The 26,061-nt window shown below is 45.0% G+C and overlaps 2 protein-coding genes and 1 long non-coding RNA gene across 5 annotated transcripts in view; 2 read left to right on the plus strand and 1 right to left on the minus strand.

The window, feature by feature from the left end:
* The window catches only part of LOC147652386 (uncharacterized), a 14,156-nt gene extending 8,676 nt beyond the window's left edge, over positions 1-5,480 (plus strand). For all 3 annotated transcript variants that reach the window (XR_015288513.1, XR_015288512.1, XR_015288511.1), the window contains 2 exons: positions 5,063-5,220; positions 5,335-5,480. This is a non-coding gene — a long non-coding RNA (uncharacterized LOC147652386). The remainder of the gene's footprint in view (positions 1-5,062; positions 5,221-5,334) is intronic.
* The window catches only part of LOC111930520 (epidermal growth factor receptor kinase substrate 8-like protein 2), a 68,111-nt gene that overhangs the window by 5,211 nt on the left and 36,839 nt on the right, over positions 1-26,061 (minus strand). Inside the window, exons 8-14 of the mRNA XM_086894734.1 lie at positions 25,111-25,164; positions 20,788-20,986; positions 20,595-20,689; positions 19,672-19,785; positions 10,150-10,242; positions 8,864-8,979; positions 7,630-7,726 (exon numbers count right to left, since the gene is read on the minus strand). The gene's annotated coding sequence lies outside the window, so the exon portion shown is untranslated. The remainder of the gene's footprint in view (positions 1-7,629; positions 7,727-8,863; positions 8,980-10,149; positions 10,243-19,671; positions 19,786-20,594; positions 20,690-20,787; positions 20,987-25,110; positions 25,165-26,061) is intronic.
* The window catches only part of LOC147652387 (uncharacterized), a 55,964-nt gene continuing 36,598 nt past the window's right edge, over positions 6,696-26,061 (plus strand). Inside the window, exons 1-3 of the mRNA XM_086894730.1 lie at positions 6,696-6,807; positions 12,215-12,405; positions 13,067-13,180. Of these exons, the coding sequence (XP_086750856.1) occupies positions 12,258-12,405; positions 13,067-13,180 (262 nt within the window). The 5' untranslated portion in view covers positions 6,696-6,807; positions 12,215-12,257. The remainder of the gene's footprint in view (positions 6,808-12,214; positions 12,406-13,066; positions 13,181-26,061) is intronic.

The raw sequence follows: 26,061 nt of genomic DNA on the forward strand, positions 1-26,061 counted from the left end.
TCAGGAAACCTAAAGCTGTTGGGGTTTGATATGGGGCCTTCCTGGGGAGCTGTGAGGCAACCCCTGGAAGGGTGGAAGGAAATGCTGCTTTAGGGCCTGGAGGGGGCTGACACAGCAGGACCCAAAGGCTCCAATTGTAGCCCCCGGGAAAGATGAGGTGTGAAACCCTCCCCGTCCTGCCCAGTGGAAACAACTGCCCAGTGGAAACAACTGCCCCAAATGCCAGAGCAGGGAGGAACTGGGGCAAAAGGAATTGAAAATCCAAGCAGGCAGAACCCACTGGAAATCTGTGGGGTTTTCATCAGGCAATGCTGAGCTGCTGGCACAGAATTCTGCTGGTTCCCGGGAAAAGTGAGTTTGGATGTTTCTATTCTAAGATGTATTTGGGCACAGGGGAAGAGAAATGCATTCATGTGTTAGCTTGGGACACCAGAATATACGGTTTTCAAAGTTGAATTGGCTTTTTGTTTGAAGAGAGACAAAATGAATATGGTAGATTGTTGAAAATGGTGAAAAAGTGGAATGAAAGGTTCTTTTTGACCCAAACTGAAAAGTTTTGCTTTGTTTTGTTTTGTTTTGTTTTGTGTTGCCTGGCTCAGAGCAATTTAGCAGATCTCATCTTTTTCTTCTCCAGCTGAGTGAAGTGTTACCTTTTTAATCCAAAAAACGTTTGCTGTATGAAAAAAGTCTTGCCTTGTGAAAGGACAGGTAGGAACAATTTTAATGCAATTCCCATGGATCTTTTTGCTTATGAAATGTAACCTGCACAGATACCTTATGCCATATTCACAGGGGCTCAGGTTCTGCTTCAGTTTAGGTCAAGTTGTTGTAACTCAGGGCAATCAGTGCTTTCAGCACTGCCAGCAACTCTTTTTTTCCCTTTCTGATCTACTGGGTTTGGCCAGTGATTTGAAATCCATATACTGGGGAAGCTCAGTTCTTTGTGAACCTGTAAAACCTGGCACTGGAAAATGAGCCCATTATGCTTAGTTTAAATTCATTTTCCTGCCCTCATTAGCTGTGTTAGGTGCCAGAAGAAGGTTGAAACCACTGATTTAGTGCTGGATACCACTGCAGTGGTTACAGGGCTGTCTTTAGCTCATGTGTTTGGGACAGCTCCTGGTCTGGTTATACCGCTTTGGAACATTTCAGTCCTAATTCCACATTGAGGGAGAGCTTGGAGGAGTCAGACTGAATCCAGCAAGCCAGGAAGGGAGTGCTGCGTTTGCCCAGCAGTGCCCTGAAGGCAGGGAGAGGGAGGAAATCCCTGTTAGGTTGGAATTCCTTCTTTTGTGGCATTTCAGAAGGTAACTGAGTCAGGAGGGAGGGGTTTGAGGCCTGTGTGCTTTGTGTGCAGCTGAACTGCGCAAAGGGACCTGAGTGGAAGGTTGTGCTCCTGCTGGGGCTTTTCAGGACACTTCTCTGTAGCCAAGAGCCGAAGTGTAAATAACTGTGGTACTGAGGGGTGGCTGTTTGTGCTAAGATGTGGTCTCCTGGCTGGAAAACTTGTTCAGGTTACTCTGAAAAGAGCAGGAGCACAGCAGGAAAAATGTCTGTCCCAGGGCTGTCATCCTGGCAAATTAACAATTCACTTGCAATTTTTTTTCTGATGTGTTACCCATAAGGAAAATTTGCTGTTGAGGGTGTGCAAGGCAGGTAAACAGGTGCAACACCGTTCCCAGGAGAAGGGAGATCCTTCTTTCCTCTCCTGTGGGCTGTGGTTACACTGCTGCTGTCTGGGGAGATGCCACCTTGGTAAAAGGCACCTGATAATTTCTGTTCCAGGATTCCATCCTGCTATTTATGGTTTGTCTGTGCTGAGACAGGTGGAAATGTTTTCCTGCATGTGTTATCTGCCAGTCATTAAAAAACAGACTGCAATCTTCTCATGTAAAATAAATTCTCCTTATTTTTCCCATCCTCACTGAGAAAACTGGAATTGGAGAAGAGAAATGATCCTAATTCTTTCCCTGCTCCACACTGCATCTGTACCACTTGATGTTCCTACCAGGACCAGTGATGGGGTGAATGAGAAAAATAAGTTATTTTGCTGATATAATTGGATTTAAGGTATTTTGCTGTGGATTTGAACTCCTGCAGTAAAGCTTATAAATCTTTATAAAGACTAAAACAGAAAGCCATGGAAAAACAATCTGGCTTGAAGGTTTTTTCCCAGACTAGAGCTGGTGACAGAAAAGTGGATGGTCAGCTGAAAACTTGACTCAAATCCCTGAAAAGTGATGTGTTGAATCATGGCAGAGGGCTCATGTGGAATTTGGGAAGAGTTTGGTGGCACTTGGAGATGTGACAATTTCAAGGTGTGAGCTCATGTAAACAAGGAAGCAGGTGGAGCCTCTAAACTCTGAACTAAAGGTACTTTGATGAAGGTTTTGTTCCATGGAGTGACTGGTGATGGAAAATGAGAGTTGGAGTTGTTAAAAGGTGAAGAGCCATCCCGGAAAAACACCTGAGGCAAAGGGGTGGCCTGGTTGGTTCTGGGTTTGGAAGTGAACTTTCCAAGACTTCTGAAGAAAGGGGAGGGCTTTTTCCCCATTTTCTAGAATTCTGTCTCATCAGGAAGAGTTGTCTGAACCCAGTGCCCTGTCAGTTCCCTGGGGAGGAGGTGGCCAGGACTGGAATATATTGTTTTATTCAGCCTCTCATCAGTGGGTTTGCCTTTGGTTGTGTCTAAAGCCAAGGAGGAGCTTCTGTTTCCAGTCAAACAAAGCTCCTTCCTCAGCTGAAATATTTTCCAGCAGCACTGGGAGCTCAGGCTGCTCTTCCCTGGCCCTGTGTTTCCAACAGGGTGAGGTTTGTGTGTGCTCTTCCCTCAGGGCAGATTCCCCCTGTAGGCAGCTTCTGTCTGCAACCTGTGGTGGCTTTGGGATGAATGGAGAGGTCCTCAAGGGTGTCCAGAGGAGGCCAGGAAGGGGCAGGAAGTGCTCCAAGGGCTGGAGCATTACACAGACAGGCTGAGAGAGCTGGGAATGTTCAACCAGGAGAAGAGAAAGCTCCAGGGAGCCCTTAGAGCCCTTTCCAGTGCCTAAAGGGGCTCCAAGAGAGCTGGAGAGGGACTCTGGGGAAGAGTCTGGAGTGACAGGACAAGGGGGAATGGCTTCCCACTGCCAAAGGGTGGGTTTAGATGGGATATTGGGAAGAAATTCTTCCCTGTGAGCGTGGGGAGGCCCTGGCACAAGTTGCCCAGAGAAGCTGTGGCTGCCCTTCCCAGGAAGTGTTCAAGGCCAGGTTGGACAGAGCCTGGAGCAACCTGGGGTAGCAGAAGGTGACCCTGGCCATGGCAGGGGGGTGGAACTGGGTAATCTTTAAGGTCCTGTCCCACCCAGCCCATTCTGTAATTCCATGATTCCAACGTCTCTACACACACAGAGAGCCAAAGTGCAGTGCAGCATCTTTGGCCCCTGACCCTTAAGGTCACTTTGGTGGGCTGATCTTGGGAAACAAGACCTATGGATGGACTGATGAAGTCAGTCAATATTTTTGCCTCCAGTGGTGAAAACCACCTGGGATTCCTTTCCTTGCAGAGCTGCTGGGGGTTAAACAGCAGACGGTGCTCACGGGAGTAATCCCTCGGCTGATCTTTATCTTCTCTTGGTGGTTATTAGTAGTGGCAGGGAGTTGTTTCCAGGATGTCTAAACTTCCCAGTGTCACCATACGTGTCTGTGTGTGTTCATAGGATTCTGAGGTGGGACCTGAGGTTCTGGGAGTGTGGATCTGTTACTTATTTCCATGCAGAATAGGAATTGATTCCTTCTTATTTTGTGTCCATTTCTAATTCCTGATGAATTTCAGGAGGGGTGGAACACCCTCTCTGTTAAATCAGTGCCTTGGAAGGTAATTTGAACAGACACACAAAACCTTGGCTTATTTTGAAAGTCCTAGTGAGGAAAGGCCAGGGTTGTGGTTGCTTCTGCCTATTGCAGGGTTGAGAATCCCATTAATTCCATGAATGAAAACAACAGGATAGGTGTTTTGAGGGTCCCTTGGCAGATTGCTGACAAGGGAAAGTCTCCACCACGGTCTTGTCTGTGGCACCCAGAGCTGCCTTGGCTACTGAAAGGCTTCAAATCCACTGGTGTTTGAGGTGAACTGTGGCAGAATGGAGGAGCAAACACTTGGGATTAATTTATTGCAAGAACTGGGTTTCAGTGAGGGAAAAGCTACATCCATGGACACAGAGGGGATCTTCCGTCCAGAGCGGCTCCTGGCTGTGGCTGAAAGGTCTGTGAGTGGAAGACAGGAATAGATGGACTCACAACTCATTTGGAAAACATTTTCCACAGGTCCTAGAGGTTGATTTGGCAGGTGTTCCCTTTGGAAAGCTCTGGTGTTGCCGTTCCTCTCCTGTCCTTGCCACTCTCCCCCCACAGCTCTCGTGTCATTGTCCCTTGGCACGAGGTGATTTCCCTCTCTCTTGCTACTGGGAGCTTCCTGAGCAGCTGGGGACAGGACAGATCCTGTTTGCTCTTTCTGAAGAGAATTTGATCTAATCCTGCTTCTCCTGCAGCAAGGACTGCTCCCATGTTCCCTGTCGCCAGGGAATATTTGGCAGCCAAGCGAAGGAGAGGAAGTGAAAGGATGTTTGCAGCAGGCACAGGTGTGTCTGTGCTGGCTGTGTAGAGTCCTTGGAATCGTGGAATGGTTCAGGTTGGAGGAGTCCTGGGAGATCCCTGTGCCAAACCGCTCCCCGGTGCTGCTGAGGCCACCACTGTCCCATGTCCCCAGGTGCCACATCCACATGGCTTTAAATCCCTCCAGGGATGGGGCCTCCACCACTGCCCTGGGCAGCTGTGCCGGGGCTGGACAGCCTTTCCTCTAAGAGACCTCTCAATATCCAGCCTGAACCTTCCCTGGTATCACCTGAGGCCATTTCCTCTTATCCACTTCAAATGGTTCCGGTCATTTCGTTCTCTTTTCATCACCATGGGCTGCATTTTTCCCTCTGTTTTTATCTCTGCTGGGGACGTGAGTTTTTCTTCCAGTCCTTTGGCAAAACTCCTGGCTAACTCCAGGTTCATCCCTTTATTTCCCCTGATTTTGCAGGAATGACCTCCAGCAGCAACACCCTGGATGAGTTGGCCTCTGCCAGGGCTTTAACACCGACCACCAGAGCCAGCTGCTGTCCCAGGCCTTGGCCACGACAGCTGAGTAAGGGAAAGAGCCCCAGCCCGTGCTTCCCTCCTGAGCCCTCTGGTCCACAGGTAAATGAACATCTCAGGAAGTTCCTACAGCTCTGTTTACTCCTTTATGGATTAGGATGATTTCCTGGGAGCAGGCTGTCCATCCTGACCTGTTTCCTTCCCTCTCCCTGTCAGGCTGTACCTGCGGAAAGGCCGAGGTGAGACCAGGATCTGTAAAATCTATGACTCTCCGTGTCTTCCCGAGGCTGAAGCCATGTTTGCTATCAATGCCGACGGAGTGGGAGATGCTAAAGACTGAAAACTCCTTCTCTTCCCCTGGATCCCAAGACTGTGTCTGTAAGAGGCTCCGTTCCTGGTGGCACCTTAGGGATACTTCCCAAGGCAGCAGGCAGAGGAAGCTGTGGTGTGTCAGTGTGGGAACCATCGGGACACACCGAGCACAGCCGGAGCTGTTGGGAAGAGATCTCCCTCTGGGCTGCAGGCACAGCTGAGGTCCCTGTGCTTCCTCAGCAACATTCCCAGAGGACTATACCCTGTGTGTTTCCCTGGATCCCACCAGCACATGGTGCAGCAGTTTTGGCCACAGTTGGGAACTTGGTGAATTGGAAGCAAAACTGAAGGGTTTGTCCACCTTTCAGCTGGACAAAGGGATGGAGGGGGTGGGGATTGGAGGGGGGAGTCCTCTGTCTGCCCCAGCCCCCCTAGGACCGCCTCCAGAGAAGGGGGCCCTCCCTGACCCAGCCCTGACCCCCCCGGGGAGCCCCCTCTGTGATGTGGGGAAGGTCAGGGCCCAGCAGTGTTGGGCGGTGCTTGTGAACTGCACGGGAGGACCCGCCGAGCGGGCCCGGCCCTGTCTGGGGGCTCCAGCGAGAGTGGGGGGCACCGGGCTCCGGCCCTCTGGGCTTTTTTCTCTGGCACCCAAACCCCATGGCTGCAGTGGAAAGGAGAGGGGGGACGGGGCTGGAGGATGGGAATAGGGGGCAGAGGGGGGGGTCAGCAGGGAGTCAAGGATGGAGGGCAGGTGAGGGGGTCGGGGTGTGCTGGGCAGCAGGGAGAGGGGACAGCGGAAAGTAGGGTGGGAAGGAAGGGTAGAGATGAAGTAGGAGAAATGAAGGCAGATTGGGGGAAGGCGGAATTTAGCATGGAGAGGGGCAGGGGTAGCTGGAGTCGGGTGGGGGGAAGGAAGCTCTGTGTAGGGGGATAGGGAGGGGAGTAGGGGGGCAGCGGGCCAGCGAGGGGAGGGTTAAAGGGTGGAGAGAGGGAGGGGTGTTGGGGGGAAGCAGTATGGGATGTGGGAGAGAAGAAAGGAGAGGTATAGAGAAAGAGAAGTATAGAAGAAAAGAGGAGCAGAGGAAGAGAAATGCAGAGCCCAGCCCAGCCACAGCCTCCCCCACCAAGCGTCGAGCGGGCACATGGCTACCGGGCGATTCCCGGGGCTTAAATCCCCTCGGCTCCGCCCTGCGCAGCAGCTCTGGGGCCCCTCGCACCTGAGCCGGCCCCGCCCGTAAATCCCGGTGGAGCCGCGCCCGCTCCGCTCTGTGCAGCTGCTGCTCATGCCGGGAGGCGCCGGGAGCGTCGCTCGGAGCGCTGTGCGGAGCCCCGGACCGGGAGCTGCTCCCGGCACTGCGCGGAGCCCGAGGCGCTGAGGTGGGGCCGGGGACGAGACCCGGGCCCGGGGAATCGAGTCTGGGTCCTGCCGGTGGCTGCTGGGCGTCCCGGGCCGGGCGGGCTGCGGGTCCTGGAGCCCCAGGACCTGTGCGGGATTGGGGCAGGGATCGGGACCGGGATCGCCGCGGGCGGGAGGAGCCTCTCCGGAACGGGCTCTGGAGCCGAGCCCGGCACTGCCGCTCCTGCTCTGGCCAGCACGGGACTGGGGTCCCCGCTGGGGCTCCGGGCACGGTCCCGCCGCGGCGGCGGGGAGCCGGGGCCATGCCGGTGCCGTAGGAGCAGGCCCTGGAGCGCGGCTGGAAGCGGGCGGGGCGCGGGGACCGCCCGTGCCGGCCCCGGGAGCGCCCAGACGCCGCCGCCGCCTCAGCGCTGCCCGCGCCGCGGGGCGCCCCCTGGCGGACACGGATCGGCTGCGCGAGCGCAGCGCCCCCGGTGCGCGCTCCCGGCCCCGTGGTGCCCGCAGCGCCCCCGGTGCGCGCTCCCGGCCCGGTGCCGCCCGCAGCCCCTGCCGAACGAGCGGGGCTGCATCGCTGCGGGCCGGAGGACCTGCTCCGGGCCGGGCTCTGGGGAGAGGTAGACACTGACCTGACCCGACCTTGATCAGAGTCAGACACTGCCCCACGTCTCACCCCCAGCCTGCTCCCGGGGCTGCCGCCACAATCCTGACAGGGTGCCAAAGGCCCCTTTGGACAGGGTTTTTGTGTCTCAGGCTCTGGGGACTGCAGGGACCAGGGCATGGACAGCCTGAAACCAGGGCAGAGCGCTCTGGATTTGCAGCACTGGGGATAACTGGTGACTCACCCCACACCTCGGGCAGGACCAGGAGCCCGTTGGGTTTGGCTGCTCAAACATCAAAGCTTTGGGCAAAGATGGGACGAGTTAAGTGATTTTTCCTGTCCTAAAAAGGAGGAGAAAATGGAAATTAATCCCACTGTGGATGTCAAAGGCTCCTGGCTTCCAGACTCATGACTGCTCACTGTAGGGTTTTGTCCATAAAAATGAAAGGTGGCATCAAATAAAAGTGCCCCTTTTCAACTTTATTCCATTTTTTCATACATAAAAGGGATGCCCGTTTTTTCTTATCACACTCTTTGCCTAATTTTAACAGAACCATTTTCACTCCAGGCCCCACTTGTGAGTAGGGCGTGAATTCAATCCTTTGCCATGGGACCTTGGACAAAGGAAGAGAAGGATCTGTTCCACACGGGTTTCATCCAACAGGGAACACCCCCTGTGCCAACCCCAGCCTGGGCTGAGCTGCCTCACTCCCCCATTCTGGATTCTGGCTCCAGTCCAGTCTGAGATTTCCCCCATTTTCCATGCCTAGAAACAGGAAATTGTCCTGGTCAGGGTGTAAGACCTCAACTGCACATTGATCTGGGGGGCTGTGACTGGGATTCCAGCGGGGAATTCATGGCTTTACAAATAAAAACTATTCCAGGGAGCAGCACTGCCAAGGTTGGGAGCTGCTGCTTCACCACACGGTGTCAGCAAAAGAGAGGAAACACAACGTGTGCATCCAAAATCAAGGATAAAATCATTCCTCCTACTTTTAGTGGGATCAGGGCTAATTCTGCCTTGGAATGACAAAGAACTTCTCCCTCAGACCCCCAGAGACCCCTTGAAAAGAGAAAGGAGAGGAGAGGGAGAGGGAGAGGGAGAGGGAGAGGGAGAGGGAGAGGGAGAGGGAGAGGGAGAGGGAGAGGGAGAGGGAGAGGAAAGGAGAGGAAAGGAGAGGAAAGGAGAGGAAAGGAGAGGAAAGGAGAGGAAAGGAGAGGAAAGGAGAGGAAAGGAGAGGAAAGGAGAGGAAAGGAGAGGAAAGGAGAGGAAAGGAGAGGAAAGGAGAGGAAAGGAGAGGAAAGGAGAGGAAAGGAGAGGAAAGGAGAGGAAAGGAGAGGAAAGGGGAAAAGGAAAAGAAAGGAAAAGGAAAGGAAAGGAAAGAGGAAAGGAAGGGAGGGAGGAAAGGAAGGAAGGAAAGGAAGGAAGGAAAGGAAGGAAGGAAGGAAAGGAGGGAGGGAGGGCACCTCTGCCTCACCTGCTGGGAACAGCACAGGGCCTGCTGCTCCTGGGCACTGGGAATGTGTCTGGCGCCAAAAGCACTTCCCAGGCTGGAGGAGCTTTCCTCAAGCACCACCTCTGGGAAGCCAAGGCCTGTGGAAGACATGGAGTGGGAATTTACAGAAACAATCATAGTTATTATAAACAAAAAAAGAAATAGCAGCAATGGAAGCAACATTAACTCCAAGGGTGCAGGAGGGATGCTGAGCTTTAAACAAGGTTTGAGTGAGGCAGCATCTCCTGGGCTTTCTGAAGCACAGCTCCAGGTCTGGGGTTACAGGAGCAGTGCAGACTCCCACTGCCCAATCCCTGGATTTGCCTCCTGCCAGCACTCGGCACCTCGGGCACGTTTGGCTCAAGTGCTCCAGTGCTGCTGCCTCGAGGGACTGGGAAAAGGGGCATTAAACCCCTTCCCACAGGGCTGGCTCCGAGCTCTGGCTGGGGAAAGCATTTGGCACCTCTGGCCTTTCAGTGAAATCGGTTTCCATCACTTTGAAGAGAATAAACCCAGGGCACGTAAATAAACCTTTCTCCATGAGGACAGCCCCAGGGAATACACAATTTTTCCTATGCCTGGCCAAACAAACCAGCAGGCAGCTTTTGGGGAGAGACTCCAGGCTCTTGTCTCTGGCTGTAAAACACCTGCAGAGGCTCTGGAGCTCATAGAAGCTTGTCAGGATTTGGCTATTTCATTTAAATTCCATTCATATACCAAGGAATTGGAAGTGTCCTAAAGGCATCTCCACTCACACTTTAAGCCCTCTACCACCGATGAATTTGGACGTTCTTTTGTTAGCAACACCCCATCTCTGCTTCTTTAGGCAACTGCGTGTGGGAGATAAAATAAATGTGGACGAAATTTGGAATGCAGCTTCCAAGTCAAGTTCCCTGCTAGGAAATGATTCCAGTTCTCTGCTACCTCAGGCTGTTTAAACACAGCCTGGCCCTTCAGGGCTGCAGACTGAGCTACACAACTTGAGAGCTGGCAAGTGACAGCAGTTGAGGTCTCATTCCAGCTGTACACAAAAACAGGGATTAGGGGCTGTATTTGGATACATGCAGGCAGGTTTGGGCCACTTCAGAAAGCTTCAATCCCTGTTTGACAGAGATTCCATCAGGGATAATGAGCTTTTCACAAATCTCTCCTAAGGCACATGAGATCCCGAGTAAGAAAATGGAATCAAATCCTTTGTTCCATTGCCTCACGCCCCAAATTCCAATGGGACAGACAGGTCCCTCTCTTCGGAAGGCAACGTCTCCTACCTGGACCTGTGCCTTCTCCAGCCTTTGGTGGCTGCTGTCTCCATCCTCCCACACCTCCTCATCCTCCTCCTCACCAGGGCTGGCTTCCTCATCCTGCAGAGCAAACACAGGGGCATCACCAGCCTGCTCATCCCAATCCTGGGCAGCAGGGATGGACTGGTGGGACCCTCTGGATGGTCACCCCTGTGCCTGGTACCATCCCTGCTCTGCGGCTCATTCCTGTTCCTGGCTTGGCATCTCCTTTTAATGGGATGTTAAACCACAAGTGTTTGCTCTGCTGGGTTTTGGGACATCAGAGACTCCCCCAAAGCACTGGGCAAAGCTCCTGTTCCCATGTCTGCCTCCCAAAGCCCTGCTGGGGCTGGACAGAGCAAAGGAAACGTCTCAGTTCCTGCTGGAAATTTCCTCCTGTGCCCATAAACCCACAGAAATCGTGACTGCTCCATCCCTGGAAGTGTCCAAGGCCAGGTTGGATGGGACTTGGAGCACCCTGGGCTGTGGATGGAATGGCAGGGAATGGAATGAGGTGATCCTTAAGGTCCCTTCACACTCAAACCATTTTGGTGTTGGAGTATCCTTTCCTGGGAATGTCCAGAACACCAGAAGGGTCCCTGGAAGCCACAGGTCAGGGGCAGATTCAGATGAACAATCCTGAACCGGTTTTCAGGGGATGCATCCTCAGTCTGTGGCTGGCAAAGACTCCAAAGCTGTTCCTTCCCCTCGGGACAGCCAGGGAAAACATCCCCATCATAGATTTCTTACAGGAAAAACCTCACAGCTCCAGGATACTTGGCTCCTCCCAAATCCAGGCCAGCACTCCAACAGGCTCTAAGGAATAAACAACAGGAAAGACCATCTCAGGGTGCACACCACGAGCTGGGCACCACACTCCTCACTGGAACTGGGCTGTTCCTACATCTCTGTGACAGTTGGGAGTGTCCTCATTTCCTCACTCTTCCATTCAGGAGAAAGAGACAACAGAACCCTAAAACACTCAGTGTGTAATCCCAGCAATCCAGGGAAAACCACCTCAGTCAGGGGAGAAATGTAATGCCTGATTTTAGAAAAAAAACAAATAGCAGAACTGGAAACACTTCCAGGCATGGAGCCTCTCAGCTCTGGAAATACAATTCCCATGGCTTCTTCTCATGGAGATCCCAAACTTGCCCCTGACTGGGCTCAGGGAGAAAATCCCACCTCTTCCACCAGCCTGGCACAGAGCAAATTCCATGGACAGGCCAGGAAGGTGTCCCTGACCATGGCAGGGGGTGGGAGCGGGATGATCTGTAAGGTTCCTTCCAACCCACACCATTCCAGGAATTTAAGTCTCAGATCTGAGCCACTTCTCAGCTCACAGCTCCTTCCCAAGCCTCATCCTCTGGGCTGCCTTTCCCAGACCTCGCTGGAAGGGAAGCAGGGGCTCCTCTCCCCAAACACACCCACTGCCAGTTGCTGTGCCCTGCCAAAACCAGCGGGTGACAGCAGAGGTTGATCCTTTGCCTTGGCTGTTTTCCATAATCCAGCACTTCAGGGACTCCAGAGTCAGACAGTCAGGATCATTCCCAGGTTCCAGGCACTGGCACAAAGCAGCTGCTCTGCTGGAAGGGGCAATTTCAGAGGTTCCTCTCCCCTTAGCTGGGAATTCAGTGCTGCAAAGGGCCCTGCAGTGATCATGGATTTAACCCTTCCTTATGGATTAATCCCCAACACTCACTACCAAGTGCTGCTGGAGCATCTCTCCAGGAAAAAAATTGCCTAATCCAGAGGGGTCCTTGCCCAGTTTCTCAGGATGGATGGGGAGCTGCTGCTGACAGGCTGGATCTCACGAGAACTTCGGTAATTTGCTGAAAGTTTCCAAAACAGGGACCTGTTTCCAAGTCTAAGGAAGCTCAAATCCAATGGCTCGCCAGGCTTCCTAATAAAGTGCTGCAAAAATGTGTCTGTGTGTAGGAATCTTCTTTTAACCCAATTTCAGGAAAGATTTGCCTGAGATTTCAGTTAAAATTTAAACCAGCCTGTGACGTATCAGGCAGAAAAAACTATTTAATAGCACTTTTTTTCCCAGCTGCACCGTCCAAACCCAACGCTTCAGCTCGTGTGTGAAATGGATGGGAAGTGCAAAAACAAGTTCATTCCCACCTTCAGAAAATTCCCAAGGACATGATGATCCTCCAAATGAAGTCCTGGCTTGGAACAACACTATCCTGCAATTTTCCACGGGAATCAGAACTCATCCCCCCAGTGTCTCGAGGTCAGGTCAGAGACAATAGACATGCTACTTTTAAATTAAATCAAATGTTTTAGCAGACCAATATTACATCCTTTATGTATTGTTATAGTTGCTCCTTTTATTTCCATGATGGGCTGTGTCTAAGGGAAAAAACTTGTAAAAGTGAGATAATTTAAAGAAAATGCCTCTTGCTTCCTTTGAAGTTACTAAAAAGGGTATTATGTAAGTATTATTATTATTACTATTATTTACATATTAATTTTTGAGTTATAAATATTAATGCCTCTTTAGTCTATCCAGTTCATCTGATTAGTAATAGAACTGATCCTTCTCTTACCTACTGTTCTTAAAGAACACTTCTGATCTTTGTGGATACCAAACAAAATAATTATGTTAGCCTGAGAAACCTCTGGAATGTTGATTCTACCTTGGAAGAAAAAATCTCTGTCTCTGTAGAAATGACAGCACAGCTTCTGAGACAACGGGAAGTCCACGAGTCACAAAATATTTCAGCTTTTCCTTAAAATAACTAAAGTGCAGTGATGAAGTATTAGAGTACCTTTCAGTTCAGTTTCAGTGCTCAGTGACATGCCATGACAGTTTTTTTTTCACTTCTCTGGGTTGCTGGGTGAGGAAAAAGCCTTTGGTAGACATTCTGAATGATCAAAAAACCTGCTCTTGCCCTAGGAATCCCTTCCACCTGGGAAGAGGCATGGCAGAAGGACAGAGTTTGTCTTAAATACCTCCTAAGGCTGCAGAGACAAGAAAATCTGCTGAGAATGGCATGGAAAAATGCCACAGGTGAGAAGCTGACAAGAGGTACAGACAGCAAAAATGAAAGAACAACTAGGCTTCACAGGTAGGAATGTGGAAGTTACATGAAAAATAGATGAATTCCAAAGGTAATTGAAGAAGAGTGCTGGGGATTTTCTGGGGAGTAGAGACCAGCAGCATTTGTGTAACTGCACCAGTAGCACAATAAAAGACTGGGATTATCTAGGCAATGGCATCAGGAATGCCAGATCTGGGTATAGATGCAGCAAAACTAGGACCAAGATAAAAAGCAAGAGAAGGAATAGCCAAAAGGGAAGCATGCCAGTAGGAGAAAAAGGGACAGGGAATGGGAAAGGGGATAATAAGGTATGAAAATCATGCTGCCTTGGAGTGCTTGCTGGGAAGAATTCTGTTCCAACATCTCAGCCTAAATCAGGACCATCAAACCAAACCTGTTGTTCTGGCCATGCCACACAGCCCAAAGCAGCTCCCATGGTTTGGAGACATGGGAGGAAAGGAATACTTTGCAAGTAAGCAAGGGAGAACCCCATCAGACAGGTCAAACACCTGAATATTGTGACAAGTGGTGCTACCCATGGCCTCATAAGAGCCTGCTGAGTGTTTTGTGACTGCTCACACCCCCAGTGAGCTAAAGACTATTGTGGCCATTGCTCCAGTATCACTGAATCCAACACAATACAGAAAGCAGGTCAAATATGCTGTTTCTATCCAGTGCCCAAGTTACCAGATGAGCAGAGGGCTCTATTAACCAAAATGAGACAAGAGAAAAACACTGAGGACAGCAACACACACTCATGCAGCAGATTTAGAACTCAAAATGTCCTTCAGAACAACAGATGTTGGGGTTTGGTGTTTTCAAACCAGCACATCTCAGCTTAGATTTGCAAGCATATACCCAAATAAAAAAACAAACCAAACCACACAAGTCTTTGTGCCCTATAGTAAATGTTTTATTATACATTTGATCTAGAGTTTAGAATATCCTCACTGCCAGTAGAGGAGAGTTAAACCTTCACTGGCTGCCAAGAGCATACCATTTATAGAAAGACCTTGATAATTAACACTTGGAACCAGGATGAGGACTACTCCACGTCCTTACAGCATGATTTACAAAGCAGCCTAAAACTGCATTATAGATAATCTTTAATCTGGATTAGTTCTCAGTAATATTTTGCCTCAATGGACAATGCAGAAGACTAATTCAATATGTTATGTTCATTACAACATTGAGTTTAACTATTGGCTCAATTTAGAGTTCCACCACCCACTTAAACCTGACATATGGTTCCTGGCTGTATATAAATGCCATTTTTAGCCATTTCTGACTTGTGTTTTAGTAAGAACATCATTTGCCTCTCACTCTCAGAAGCAGAAAGAACTGCCAGCAGCTGGCCGTGCATATTCATAGTTATTTCACATTTCCCTCTTTATTTCTGAACATCCTGTTTTATGGAGCTTGTGTAAATACATGGGTGAGCATCTGCACCACAGGCTGGTGGAACTGTTAGTAACTAATAGGAGAAAACATCTTTCCATCTGAAAGATGCTGTATTTCCTGTTTCAGTTCAAAAAATTACAAGATTCATTCCTTTGAATTGTACTGGATTTGCCAAAGTTCCCACGCTTTGCTCAGAAAGGATCTCTTTCCATCACACAGATGTTTTTGGCCTAAAGCCTCTTTTCAAACCACATGCAATTCAGCAACACAAGCAATAGAGACCTGTAATGCAAACAAATAGGGTTAACTGAAGAAAAGGGGCCTTATATTTTTTTAACTAGAGGAGAATACAAACCACTGAGTATGCCCAGAGCTTGCTCATCCCACTGTTTTAGGCTACCTAAGCAATGACATGCAAATAGGAAATGTGAGAAAAACTGGAATAACATAGTTAAAACAAATCCCTAAATTAATAGAGAAATATAAAGAACAACTCATAAAAAGTGTTTATCTCTAAATTAATCTAAGAATCTATGTTCATAGACTCATATTTTTCTTTATTCTTTAAATAAATCAATTTATAAAATTGCGGATCAATTTAACAAAGGCAAGATAATATTATTTCATGTTTGATGGGACAAGACTGTTTTCTGACACTGATTAGTCAAATTGGAAAGGTCATTGTATTGGAAGTTTTCCAAAAGCCTTTGCCATTAGAAAAGAAGGCAAATTTGTCACATGTCCTTTCACTGCACTTTTCCAAGCTGAAGAAAAACCACACTAACAGTCTAACGAGATACACTGCAGGCTTAGTCCTTTCAGATACCACAGAATCAGCTAGACCTTCTTAAACACAATTTCTGAAACAGCACTGAACTAGAAAGGCACCAAGGTACACCATCCTCAGTGTGGTGGAGGAGCAGGAGTACTCCTGAATACACTGCAAACCAGACATTTATGAGCCAGCATCAGGCACTGGAAACAATATTCTAACAAAGCAAAAATCCATCAGGATTCCTCCCAGTGTGTACTGCAGGGCTTTGAAAGATAAAGGGGTTTGAAATAATGCATATAGAATTCTTAAATGAGTTGTGTTGCAGCCCCACTCAGCTTTTTTTGTAAAGGCTTTGTGCAATTACTACTACTGAAAAAAAAAAACCCAACCAACCAAAAAAACAAAGACAAAACTATTTTCTCCAAACCCCCAGATATTTTCCTTAGGTCCAGGAAATGAAAAAAACCCCAGAGGTTTTGAGATCCCTTGTGCATGTTGGAAAAACTGCAGGTATTTGAAAGTCCTCAATTTAGTCATCAAGAATAGCCCTTAGGCAAACTTCACAGAGCTTGAGCGCTATTTTTAAAAAGCAGAATACTCCTGAAACAGAAAACTGCTCTCTACTAGTTGCCAAGAGTGTTATTAAGGAAAAAAGGAGTTAAACCCTAGAAATGTAATGAGAAGGATTATTGCAACATGAAGCCACCCTCATGAAACAGATTATATCTGGAAAAGAATTCAAGTCCCATTAGAAGCCAATGGAAGCAAGTTTCAAAGTGATGGCAAAGTAATTTTCAAATTACTTAGCTAATTTAAATGTATTAAACCATTAAATTAACAAAACACATTTTTAAGTTACAGTGCTTTCTTTAAAGAAACTTTGAAATCTCACTGGATTCAAACATGGTCTAAAGGTTAATTAGTTTTAATTGTCACATTAAAAAACAAACCTTTATCTTAAGTTTTTTTTAATGTGTTAGGGCCCATCCTTCCATTCCATTTCCTTCATTATCACACCAAGACCATGTGATTGAATGAAAAATGAGCTACAGCACATTACCAATTAAATCCTCAACCTCCCATAAAACCAGCATGGAGAGAACAGGACTGAGAACAACTCTGACAGCAGAACAAGAAGAGACAACTAAATTCACATATATGAAAGTAGCAGAAAATAGCTGATTTTGGAGTTTATTCTGTCAAGGATAACTAGCATCTTACCAATTGCTTATTTTTTAAAAAAGTATTTCAGGTGACACTGTGTGAAAACTCAAATTCAAAGATTTATGCTCACATGCACAACCATTAAAGCAGCATGAGGGTCACCCATGGAAATCAATATAAAAATAAGAGTTTAGCAGAACCTTTTTTACTACTTATGCGTGCTGTAAGCCAGCAGGAGACAGGGAACTTTTAATAACTCTTTTCAATTGCTCAATACAGGTTCTCCTATAAAGGTAAATTAAGTGATCCCAGCAGTGTCATTCCTGTCAGTGGCACCATAAATAACAACACCAAAGTTAATGAACCTCACCAGTTTAAGGAAGGTTTCCACACTCACCTGACTGTGCCCTCACTCTTTCAATCTGATTAAACTCCACTCACATGGGAGTTAATTATCTCCATGCAGAGTTCTACATGTACCCGTAGCCCTTTCTGAGACTATTTGGGATAAAGGAGGGCGTTCACGTCACAAGGAGTTTCTTGAGCACCTGCAGTTTCCAAGTCACTCTTGTAGTTTCTAACTACAGCTTTTCTAACCAGACCTTTGGCAACATCTGAAAAATGTAGGAATATGATCCAAGCTATCTGTTCTGTCTACCTCTGTTAGCATTAATTGATTTAGGACCTTCTGTACAGGAATCAAAATTACCTGAATCAGGCCATAGTTTACAGTTCAGCCTTGTTCTGATTCAACATGAGTTTCAAAGCCCAGAACTCCAGTAGAAAATGGGCTTAGAACACCTCATGACTCTCATTTGAGTTAATAGCCTAGTCATGATTCACTTTCTTTCCTCTTTGCTGGACTTGATCTGCAGCCTGAGCAGCATCATGGTTGCTTAATTAATATAGTAGCAAGAAAAACACAAATACTGTTAAATCTTAACTAGCAAGATGAGCTTGTAATGCTATTGTCAGAAGGCAAGCTTGGTTTATGTCCCTTGGTTCAGTGAACTAGGAAAACAGTCTGACTCAATTGTACTTCTTACATCATTAGCAATAATGCAGCCACACATCACTGTGCACAAGAATATCCACAAAACCTTCCTGACAGCGAGTTTCTCCTGGAGCTCATTGCAAACCTGTTAGAGTATTTAACATTCCTGTTCATGCAAAGCCCTATGCACTTCAACAGCTTCAAGGTCCAACTTTTTAAAAATTTGATTATTATTGTTCACAATTCCAATTTTTCAGGTTCCTTAGGTCAAGTGGGAACTTTTCCTGGTGAACAGAGGCTTTTACAGCAGGGGGAGGTTGATGCACATCCTCCTCCCTTTGTAAGAGGGGGAACTCTTACAAATCCTATTAAGTTATGTCCGTTTCAAAAATATCCTGATGCAGTAAGCCAGGTCCATAATCCAGATAAAATGATCATTGGAGAAGAAGTCCCCACTAAACCAGTAAAATAATCCATGCAGTGACACTGGATTTACCCCTCAGCATGACAAACACTCCTCTCTGTAACCAGATTTACAGATTAGCACCACAGAAACTTTAAAGTGTTCCTGCTGCCCATCAGTACATAATGCACCCAGTATTATTTTACACACAATCAGTTTGGTTCATGTGAAAAGGTCTGCTACAACATCTAATTGATAAACCTCAGGCACTACATGAACTTTCTTTTGGAAAGCTGGTGTTAGAAATGCTTGGAAAATTTCCAGCAAGAAAAAATTTCAGAAGAAAATATTCTGGGGGCAAAGGGTGAAACACAGGAAAAAACCCTGAGGTTTTTTTCATACTTTTAGTACAGCTACTGTCAAAAAGGCCTTCCTTGTGTATGAGGAGAAATTTTGTTCCTGTATACATGTGAGGGTATGGATTGTGACTTCTCTGTTTAAAAGTGGCTCCCTAACCCTCTGCATCAACCTTTGACCCACACTCACTCCTGCCTTCACTGTGTTGATGGAATTGTGTGAGAAGTGACTTTACAAAGCAGACAACTGAAATACTTGAGCTGAAGATATAAAAAGAACAGCTCAGTGTACAAAAGAGGAGCTCATCTCATCAGATAAATCATCTTCCCAGATGAAAGAGAAATGCCAAACAGGATTTACATCCAAATGTTCTCTCCCATTGTGCTTCATATATCAAACAGTGATTGATTTTTTTTTTTTCTCCCTCCAGGAAATCTCCAGTTTTATAGTTTTTTTGTTAAAAACTGGAGCTAAACTCAGCAAAGGCTTAGGGGGGATGGTGCCCATGGGAAAATTGCTGTCTGAGAAACAGGATAACAATAGGGAAATAAATATATTTTCTAAAAGGTCACAAGACAGGAATGTAAATTTTCACCTGTGGCTAACTAGCAAAAAGATAAAGAATCATAGGTCATATCTAAGTTGTTTTGATAACTTCTTTAGATCCTTCTACTGTGAAGACAGGGGAGATGGTATAGACTTTTGACTCATTTGCCTAGGAGCAGTGGCCATTTCTTTTTATGCACTGAGTCATGTAGAAGAAAATAGAGCCACACAAATCAAGCCTATCATCCCCTGGAATTCTTTGGGAATAATGTTGGAAGAGCATCAACAAGAGATCTGCAAAAAGAAAGGATCAATCTCTTTTTGAGCTGAAAAAAAAAGTGACTACAAATGTCACAAGTTGACTCCTTTGACAAAAAGGAACCTCAATCTTCTGAACTGATGTCAGTTGGTGTTTCTGCATTTCTAAAAGAACAAACACTAAAACCTCTGAAGTTACATCCTAATTCCACAACACTGCTTTGATGATCAGAGTTTAATGTCAAAAACTACACAGAAAAGCTGAGAAACTTCCTGCAGAACATGTGATGCAAAGCAACAACATAAATGACACATTAAAGCAACAATAAAAGTGTTTACTGTTCCTTATGGAGAAAACAATGGAAATGCAACATGGACAGGAAACCAAGCAAACTGATTTTCTGTTTGATTCAGTAGCAATGCTTCATCATTTGCTTATTAATTCCACAATTAGTGGAGGCCTAAAGAAGGAAAAGAACTGTATCTTCATAAAGAAAATAATGATGGCAGAGTAGACTCATTTTTTGCTCTTACATCCATTTCAAACCCTGTTTCTTCTTACCTTCTTTCCACAGTCAGCTTCCCCACAGCAGGAAATTATTAGTAGCCAGACAATTATTTTCCTGATGACAACTTAAGAAAATTTTCAGGACTCCCAATAAGACACTGAATGTACCTTAAGAGGTGAAATAATGAAGTAAAAATAAATCAGTTCTATATTTAGGGCATTTCTGAGATAGAAATCATAACCCTGAATTGCATGCAAAGGCAATAAAAAGGAATAAAAATGCAAACTTTAAATACAAGAACAAATAAAAGATATCATCTCTGGTCAATAACAATCCCTAAATGCCAAGACAACCACAGGGGAGTCAGGGTAAGTTGGAACAGTGACAGGCTGGTTGTAAGGTCCTTAACACAGCCTGGACTCCAACCAACACTAAAACAATGGAGGAAAACACATAACTATGCTGTAGATACCATTCTTAAAGCAAAATGTCCTATCCTTCCATCTCTTCAGGGACCTACAAGCAGAACTAGGAGTCTGATTCATTAATTTATCTTTATTTTTGCCACTTTGCCCTCCTTTAAGTGTCTACAGGCTTATGTTGTTTAGCAGTAATATATTCCTGGACTCTTACCTATATTTAGTATTACAGACAGTTCCAATAAAACAGAAATATATTGATTTGCATTGCCATATTTCCTGTTTCAGCTAAAAAAAAATTTACAAGGTTCATTTCTGTGAATTGTACTAGATTTGCCAAGCATGGAGAAGAAATTTCTCCATTTCTTCACACAACTGTCACCAGTGATTTCATTTAACCCATCCATCTTAATCCAAAGAAAGGAGTTTTAAGTTGAAATCTATACCCAGTTTAATTTTAATAGTTTAACCTGTGAAGTCATTAAAAATGCCAGTCAAGAGTAGTGCTAGCCAGGACAGGATTACATGTGCCATAAATAAATTCAGTGCCTGCATACCCTCAATGTGGTGCCAAACACACCCATCCCTTGGGTCCTGCTGTTCCACATTTCCTCGAGCTTCCATGAGCAGCACCATGAACATCTCTCCTCACCTGCAATTCAGGAAATTACCTGATGCTTCAGGTACCACTGCAGCTGCCTCCTTCCTCTGCCTGCTATAAAGAGCACAGGGGTGGGGAGCAACACTGACCTGCATTTTCTCACAGGAATATTTTCTTCTGGGGTCAACTGAACCATTTCTCCTAGACTGGTCTGTTTCACTCTTAAAATCAATCCCACCATGAATTGGGACAGTATTTGGGATCGACACTTTCCAGTCTGACTCTTAGCAACAAACTCTTCTCCTAGCAGAGATTCATGGTGCTCCTGATCCATGTTTGGATCCCTACCTGTGGGAGGAAAATTCACATGTTGCCTAAAAACATCCAAATGCCACTTCTTATGAATTTGCTTATGAATTGTTGCATGATTCAAAGGGAGGATGGGGGGAATATTGTTTTCATTGCTGTTCAGGGAGATTCTTGCCAATAATTTTCAGGATAGGAGGTAAGACATAGTCGTACATATATGTTGTTTACCTTCCTTGAAGTATGTATTTGTGAACATTTTTAAACCTATATTTAAGCCCCTTTTCTCCTCCAGGCCTTTATCTGGTTATTTAGATGAAGCAGCTACTCTGCAGAAGCTGTCAGATAAATATGATTTTTTTTCAATATATAGACACCGCTTATCTAGTTGCTCCTGTTACATCTGAATTTACACTCGAAACCACTGCAAGACATATTCCCAAATGTTAGAAAATAGAGTGCAACTTTTTCCAGTTTAAAACAACAACAAATCAATTAGCATCTAAAGAAAATACTAAATACCCTGTTCCTGCAGCACAACAAAACTTAACAAACCAGTAGAATTCAATGGAACTGCATGATCACATTGGAAAGCATCTCTGTATCTCCAGCTGAACTCCAAGCCTGCATGACTCTGTCAGATCCTCAGGCAAGGTTCAGACAATATTCACACTTTAAGGGATGCTATTCCAGCACAGAAACAAATACCAATCATAATCTGTGGGATTATCCTCAAATCACACCATTTTTCCTTATCATAAATTGCACACAATTTTGCCTTCAATGTAATATATGTAAAGAAATAATTTTTTTCGAAAGTCTTAATGTGCACATAAATGAACATAGCAAGTATTGTGAATACAACAGAAACAGACCCCTGAGAGCCTTTCTTTATAAAAACTGGTACCAGAACTGTTCTGAACAGCTATAATGTGTTTTTCAGTTCATGTCCCTCTCTTTTGCCAGAGGGGAGGTGAGAAAAGCAGGGGAGATCAGCTTTACCAAGTTCTGGCTTTCAATAGGAAAATTATGATGACTGATATTATGAGCTAATCACACAACTGAGCCAATTAATTTGCATTTCAGTGACTAATGCAAACATGTGTTCAGGATAAGAGTGACTAACCACAGTATTAAAAGTTAGTCAATTATTTATAGACACTGAGAAAAGGGGTTTAGGTCTACTATGGGCATATTAAATATCTGATGAAAGAAACCTGAGGGAATAGTTTTCCCAGTTGTACATAAAAGCCTAAATATTCAAAGTGTCTCTTCTCACCTGTAAATGTCTACTTGATCAGACTGTCAGCTTCTCATTTTTAGTGAATGACCCAAATGCATTGCCTGAGCATAACTGAAGGCTTAAACTGTGCAGTATATAATTATTCCAATACAAACATTTTATTTTGTACTTAAAAATTTAGCAGAAGTTGGAGAGTTAAATGAAAGTAAATGCTATGCTTTTTAAAATGTAACTTTCTTTGAAAATTAATAGATACAAGAAAGGAATTGGAATTATGTTTTTTTTAAGTACCTTGTACTTTTACCTCTAAACTGGAAAACTCCTTTTTATCAGAAGACCAGGCTTGAAAGCACTGCTGCAACAATTACCAATAGTCTCCCAAAAATGAATCAGACTGTAGGGTAAGAGGTGTATTTTGGTTCCTAAATACTCAGATATTACCATCAAATACGTTAATAATAATTGCTACAAATATTTTCAATGGAAATGTCGAAGAAAACGGAATATAAATATTAAAAGTATATTTTTTCTAATAGGAACAAAGCCTGTATAGGAGAAACACAAAACCAAAGAGTGGTGTGTGGTGACCATGCATGAACAGTCATCTCTCCCTTTAGCAGAGACTGAAATCAGCCTTGTCAGTGCCTAAAAGACCAAGGAAGGGCTGCCAGGGGCCCTGTGTAAGCTGCAATGCTTTAGGCCTGCTGATGTGTGCTCAGAAACTCACAGATGAGGCTGGAATACAAACACACTGATTTGGCCCTTTGGGACATGGAGTAAATGTCACTGAGAATTGAAAAACTGAGTTAAAAGAGATCTCTTTAGGCTTGCATCAGCTGCTTGCACCAGCTCTGTGGGAGCAAAAGCCATCATGGGACAGAACTCCCAAATTCATCCATGGGGCTTTACTGCCAGCCCACGTACGTTTTTCCTGTGATATGTGGTCACAGGGAAGAGAGGGAGGCTCCTACATCCACACAATTTTTATCCCCTCTGCTCCAACTTTGAATCAAAGTCACGAAACATTTAAGTATCAGACATGAGCTTCCCAACTTGCCTTGGAGGAACATTAATTTCCAAGCTTGTTTGTGACCAATATATTCTGACATTGTTGGTGTCAAACCAAATTTCAGAGTTGTGTCATTGAAATGTAATTACAGAGAGGCAGTTTTGTGCTGTTCTGTTCAACCCTGAAGAGAAGTGCAAAATAAAACACCACAGAACCAGGAGCATCCTGTGACAACTTAATGGAACACAGGCAGCCAAAACCTATCTGTGATATATTTTAAATTGCTGCTTCTAGTAGAGCATTACAGAACATCAATTAATAAGCAGTTTAGCTCATTGGCATAACCCAAATTGACTTTTGAGAATGTATTTACTAGGGTCAAGTCTCTCTTGTATACTGAATTTACCTAAGGAAGTGATGGAAAGGAATGCAATTTTGTCCAACCCATGCCAGCCACGTCTGTATTTGGCTGTAGAAAAGCTACAACTGTGAACAAAAAAACCCAAACAAATAAAAAAAAAATTAAAAAACCCACAAACCCACCCAAAAAACTCAGCTGTAAGCAAAGAAACTAAATAAGGAAAGGTTAGATATCAAACACACACAAAAAAAGGGAAATTTATTGCATATTGAGTATCAGGTCTCCCAAGCACAGGGGAATTACTTGAAATAAACCCATGAATACACTCTCTTAATACCTGAGAATGTTATTCAGGTGCAACTCTACACTGTGAAGTTTCACAAATTCATCACCCCTTCAGAAATATGCTAGAATCACACAAATAAAAACTAATTCAACGTGTCATCATTACTATCTTTAGCACTTTTTCTCCTTAAAAAATACACTTAGAACCATGAGGTTAAATAAACATCCTTAAAACAAACAAACAAACTAACAGGTATCAGGTTCATGCAGACAATGCCTTAGTGTTAAGCTCCCCCAGACCTAAGCTAAGAATGACATCCAGTAGAAATACAGTCTACATCCTCTTAATGTCAGATTAAACCTATCATATCACATCTGTGTTATGAATATTCAGAAAGATATATCTGTCTTGTATTATACACATCACTGGGAAGGCAAACATGTGCAAGAATGAAAAGTAGTGGATTTCCACAGAGATGAAAGTTGTGTTACACCTTGGTTCATTTGGTGGTTCACCAAAACAAATTCTCTGCCTTAGAATTCACTGTTAAACCAGAGAGATTTTGCACAAAAAACCCAAAAACAAACCATGTTTCTGATGCTACATTTGCACAGCTATTTTTTGTCATTGATAATTAACCTATCTTCAGTAATACTCTATGCAATTTCATAATGGCAATTAATATTATGAGGTGAGAGAGATACTGATGGAAGCTGCTACCTTTTGATCAAACAGAGCTGAACTGGGAACAAGCTGAGTAAAGGCTGACAAACTGGTTTTCTTAATTTTTTTTTAAGAAGATGGAAAAAAATGCCTTTTATGTGAACAAGCCTGTTCCCCCAACTCTCCTCTTTGGATATACACCCTTCTGGATTGGAGGGAAAAAACCCAGGAAGTTGCATTTTACAGAGTTGTAGGAACTTTCTTCTGTGGGAGATGTGCTCCATGTGACCAGCAACCTTTTCCCTACTTTCTTTCACACACAGGAAGGGAGATCAGCCATCCATGATGCTCTTCTCCCTCACCTTCTCAGGTGTTCCCAACAGTTCCAGCACACTGGCCCTCACTCCGTTATTCTCTGAGCAGACTGGGAAGAAAGTTTCCCAGTACTCTGGCTCCATTTTCACTCTCTGGTTCCCACATTGCTTGATGTTAGATTCAATACATCTTGAGAGAAAGGACTGGGGCAAAATAGGGATTTTGCTTCCCATCACATGCCTGCAGCTAATGGTTCTTACCATACCAGGTCTCACTTCTGCAAACTCACGTTTAAATCAAGGTCTCACAGAGATCTGGTTGGCACTGGAGAGTCTCCCTGGCCCTGTCAATAAAGGCACTCACATTAAAGTTGTTAACAGGCACTGAAAGAAGACAAAATAGGCAAATTACCACATGGTGATTGTATGAATTTCTGTGCACCTGGAAGAATGTTCACTTCTGATCCCAGCTACAAAGTAAATCCAGACTACCTGTAACTAGACATGGCTTTGTACCTAGGCAACTTGAAATCCCCAGTCAGGAGCTCTTATTCAGCTGCTCACTAGCTCTGTCCTGCATACAATATTGCCTCTGCAAGAAAAAAGGGTAGCATTCAACTCCAAGGTTTCATAACAATAGCAGGGGATGGCAGAAATATTCTTCCATTGGGGTAGAATCTTCACAATATTCCATCTTTACAGTATTCCAAAGCACACCTTCAATATTCCAAATATATTCCATGGATTCCATATCAAACAAGCATTAATAAAGAAAAGATAACACATTTCTAGCATTCTGCAGTAGATTGCATATAGAAAAAAATACTGAAGTAATTAGTGTTGGGTATTTTTCTAAATTAAACAATTAAAAAAAGAACACCTTAGTTTAAGGAATGCAGCTTTCCAGTGCTTACCTTTCTGTTCACAGGGTTTAGTTAGGGCTTAGTGTACTGACAATCTCTTTATTCAATTAAATTCTCTTTTTATAACAATAGTTATACATAGTACCAGGTACTGTAGCATAAGTTTATGTGTGATACTCATTATTCAGAGTAGATCAGCCTACACAATACTCTTTCCATCAGTAAATGGAAAATAATTTTCACCCAAACTGTCCTTAAGAGTAGTAGGAATAAAGCAAGCCTAACCAGATGATCATTGGTGCTATCCAAGAGCGGAATTTCACTCCACAAAATTAGGTTCTATAGCCAAAAAGGACCAGCCTCTCAAAGACACAAGAG

The sequence above is a fragment of the Cyanistes caeruleus genome, chromosome 6, assembly GCF_971803275.1.
Source record: "Cyanistes caeruleus chromosome 6, bCyaCae1.hap1.1, whole genome shotgun sequence".
NCBI classification, from domain to species: domain Eukaryota; kingdom Metazoa; phylum Chordata; class Aves; order Passeriformes; family Paridae; genus Cyanistes; species Cyanistes caeruleus.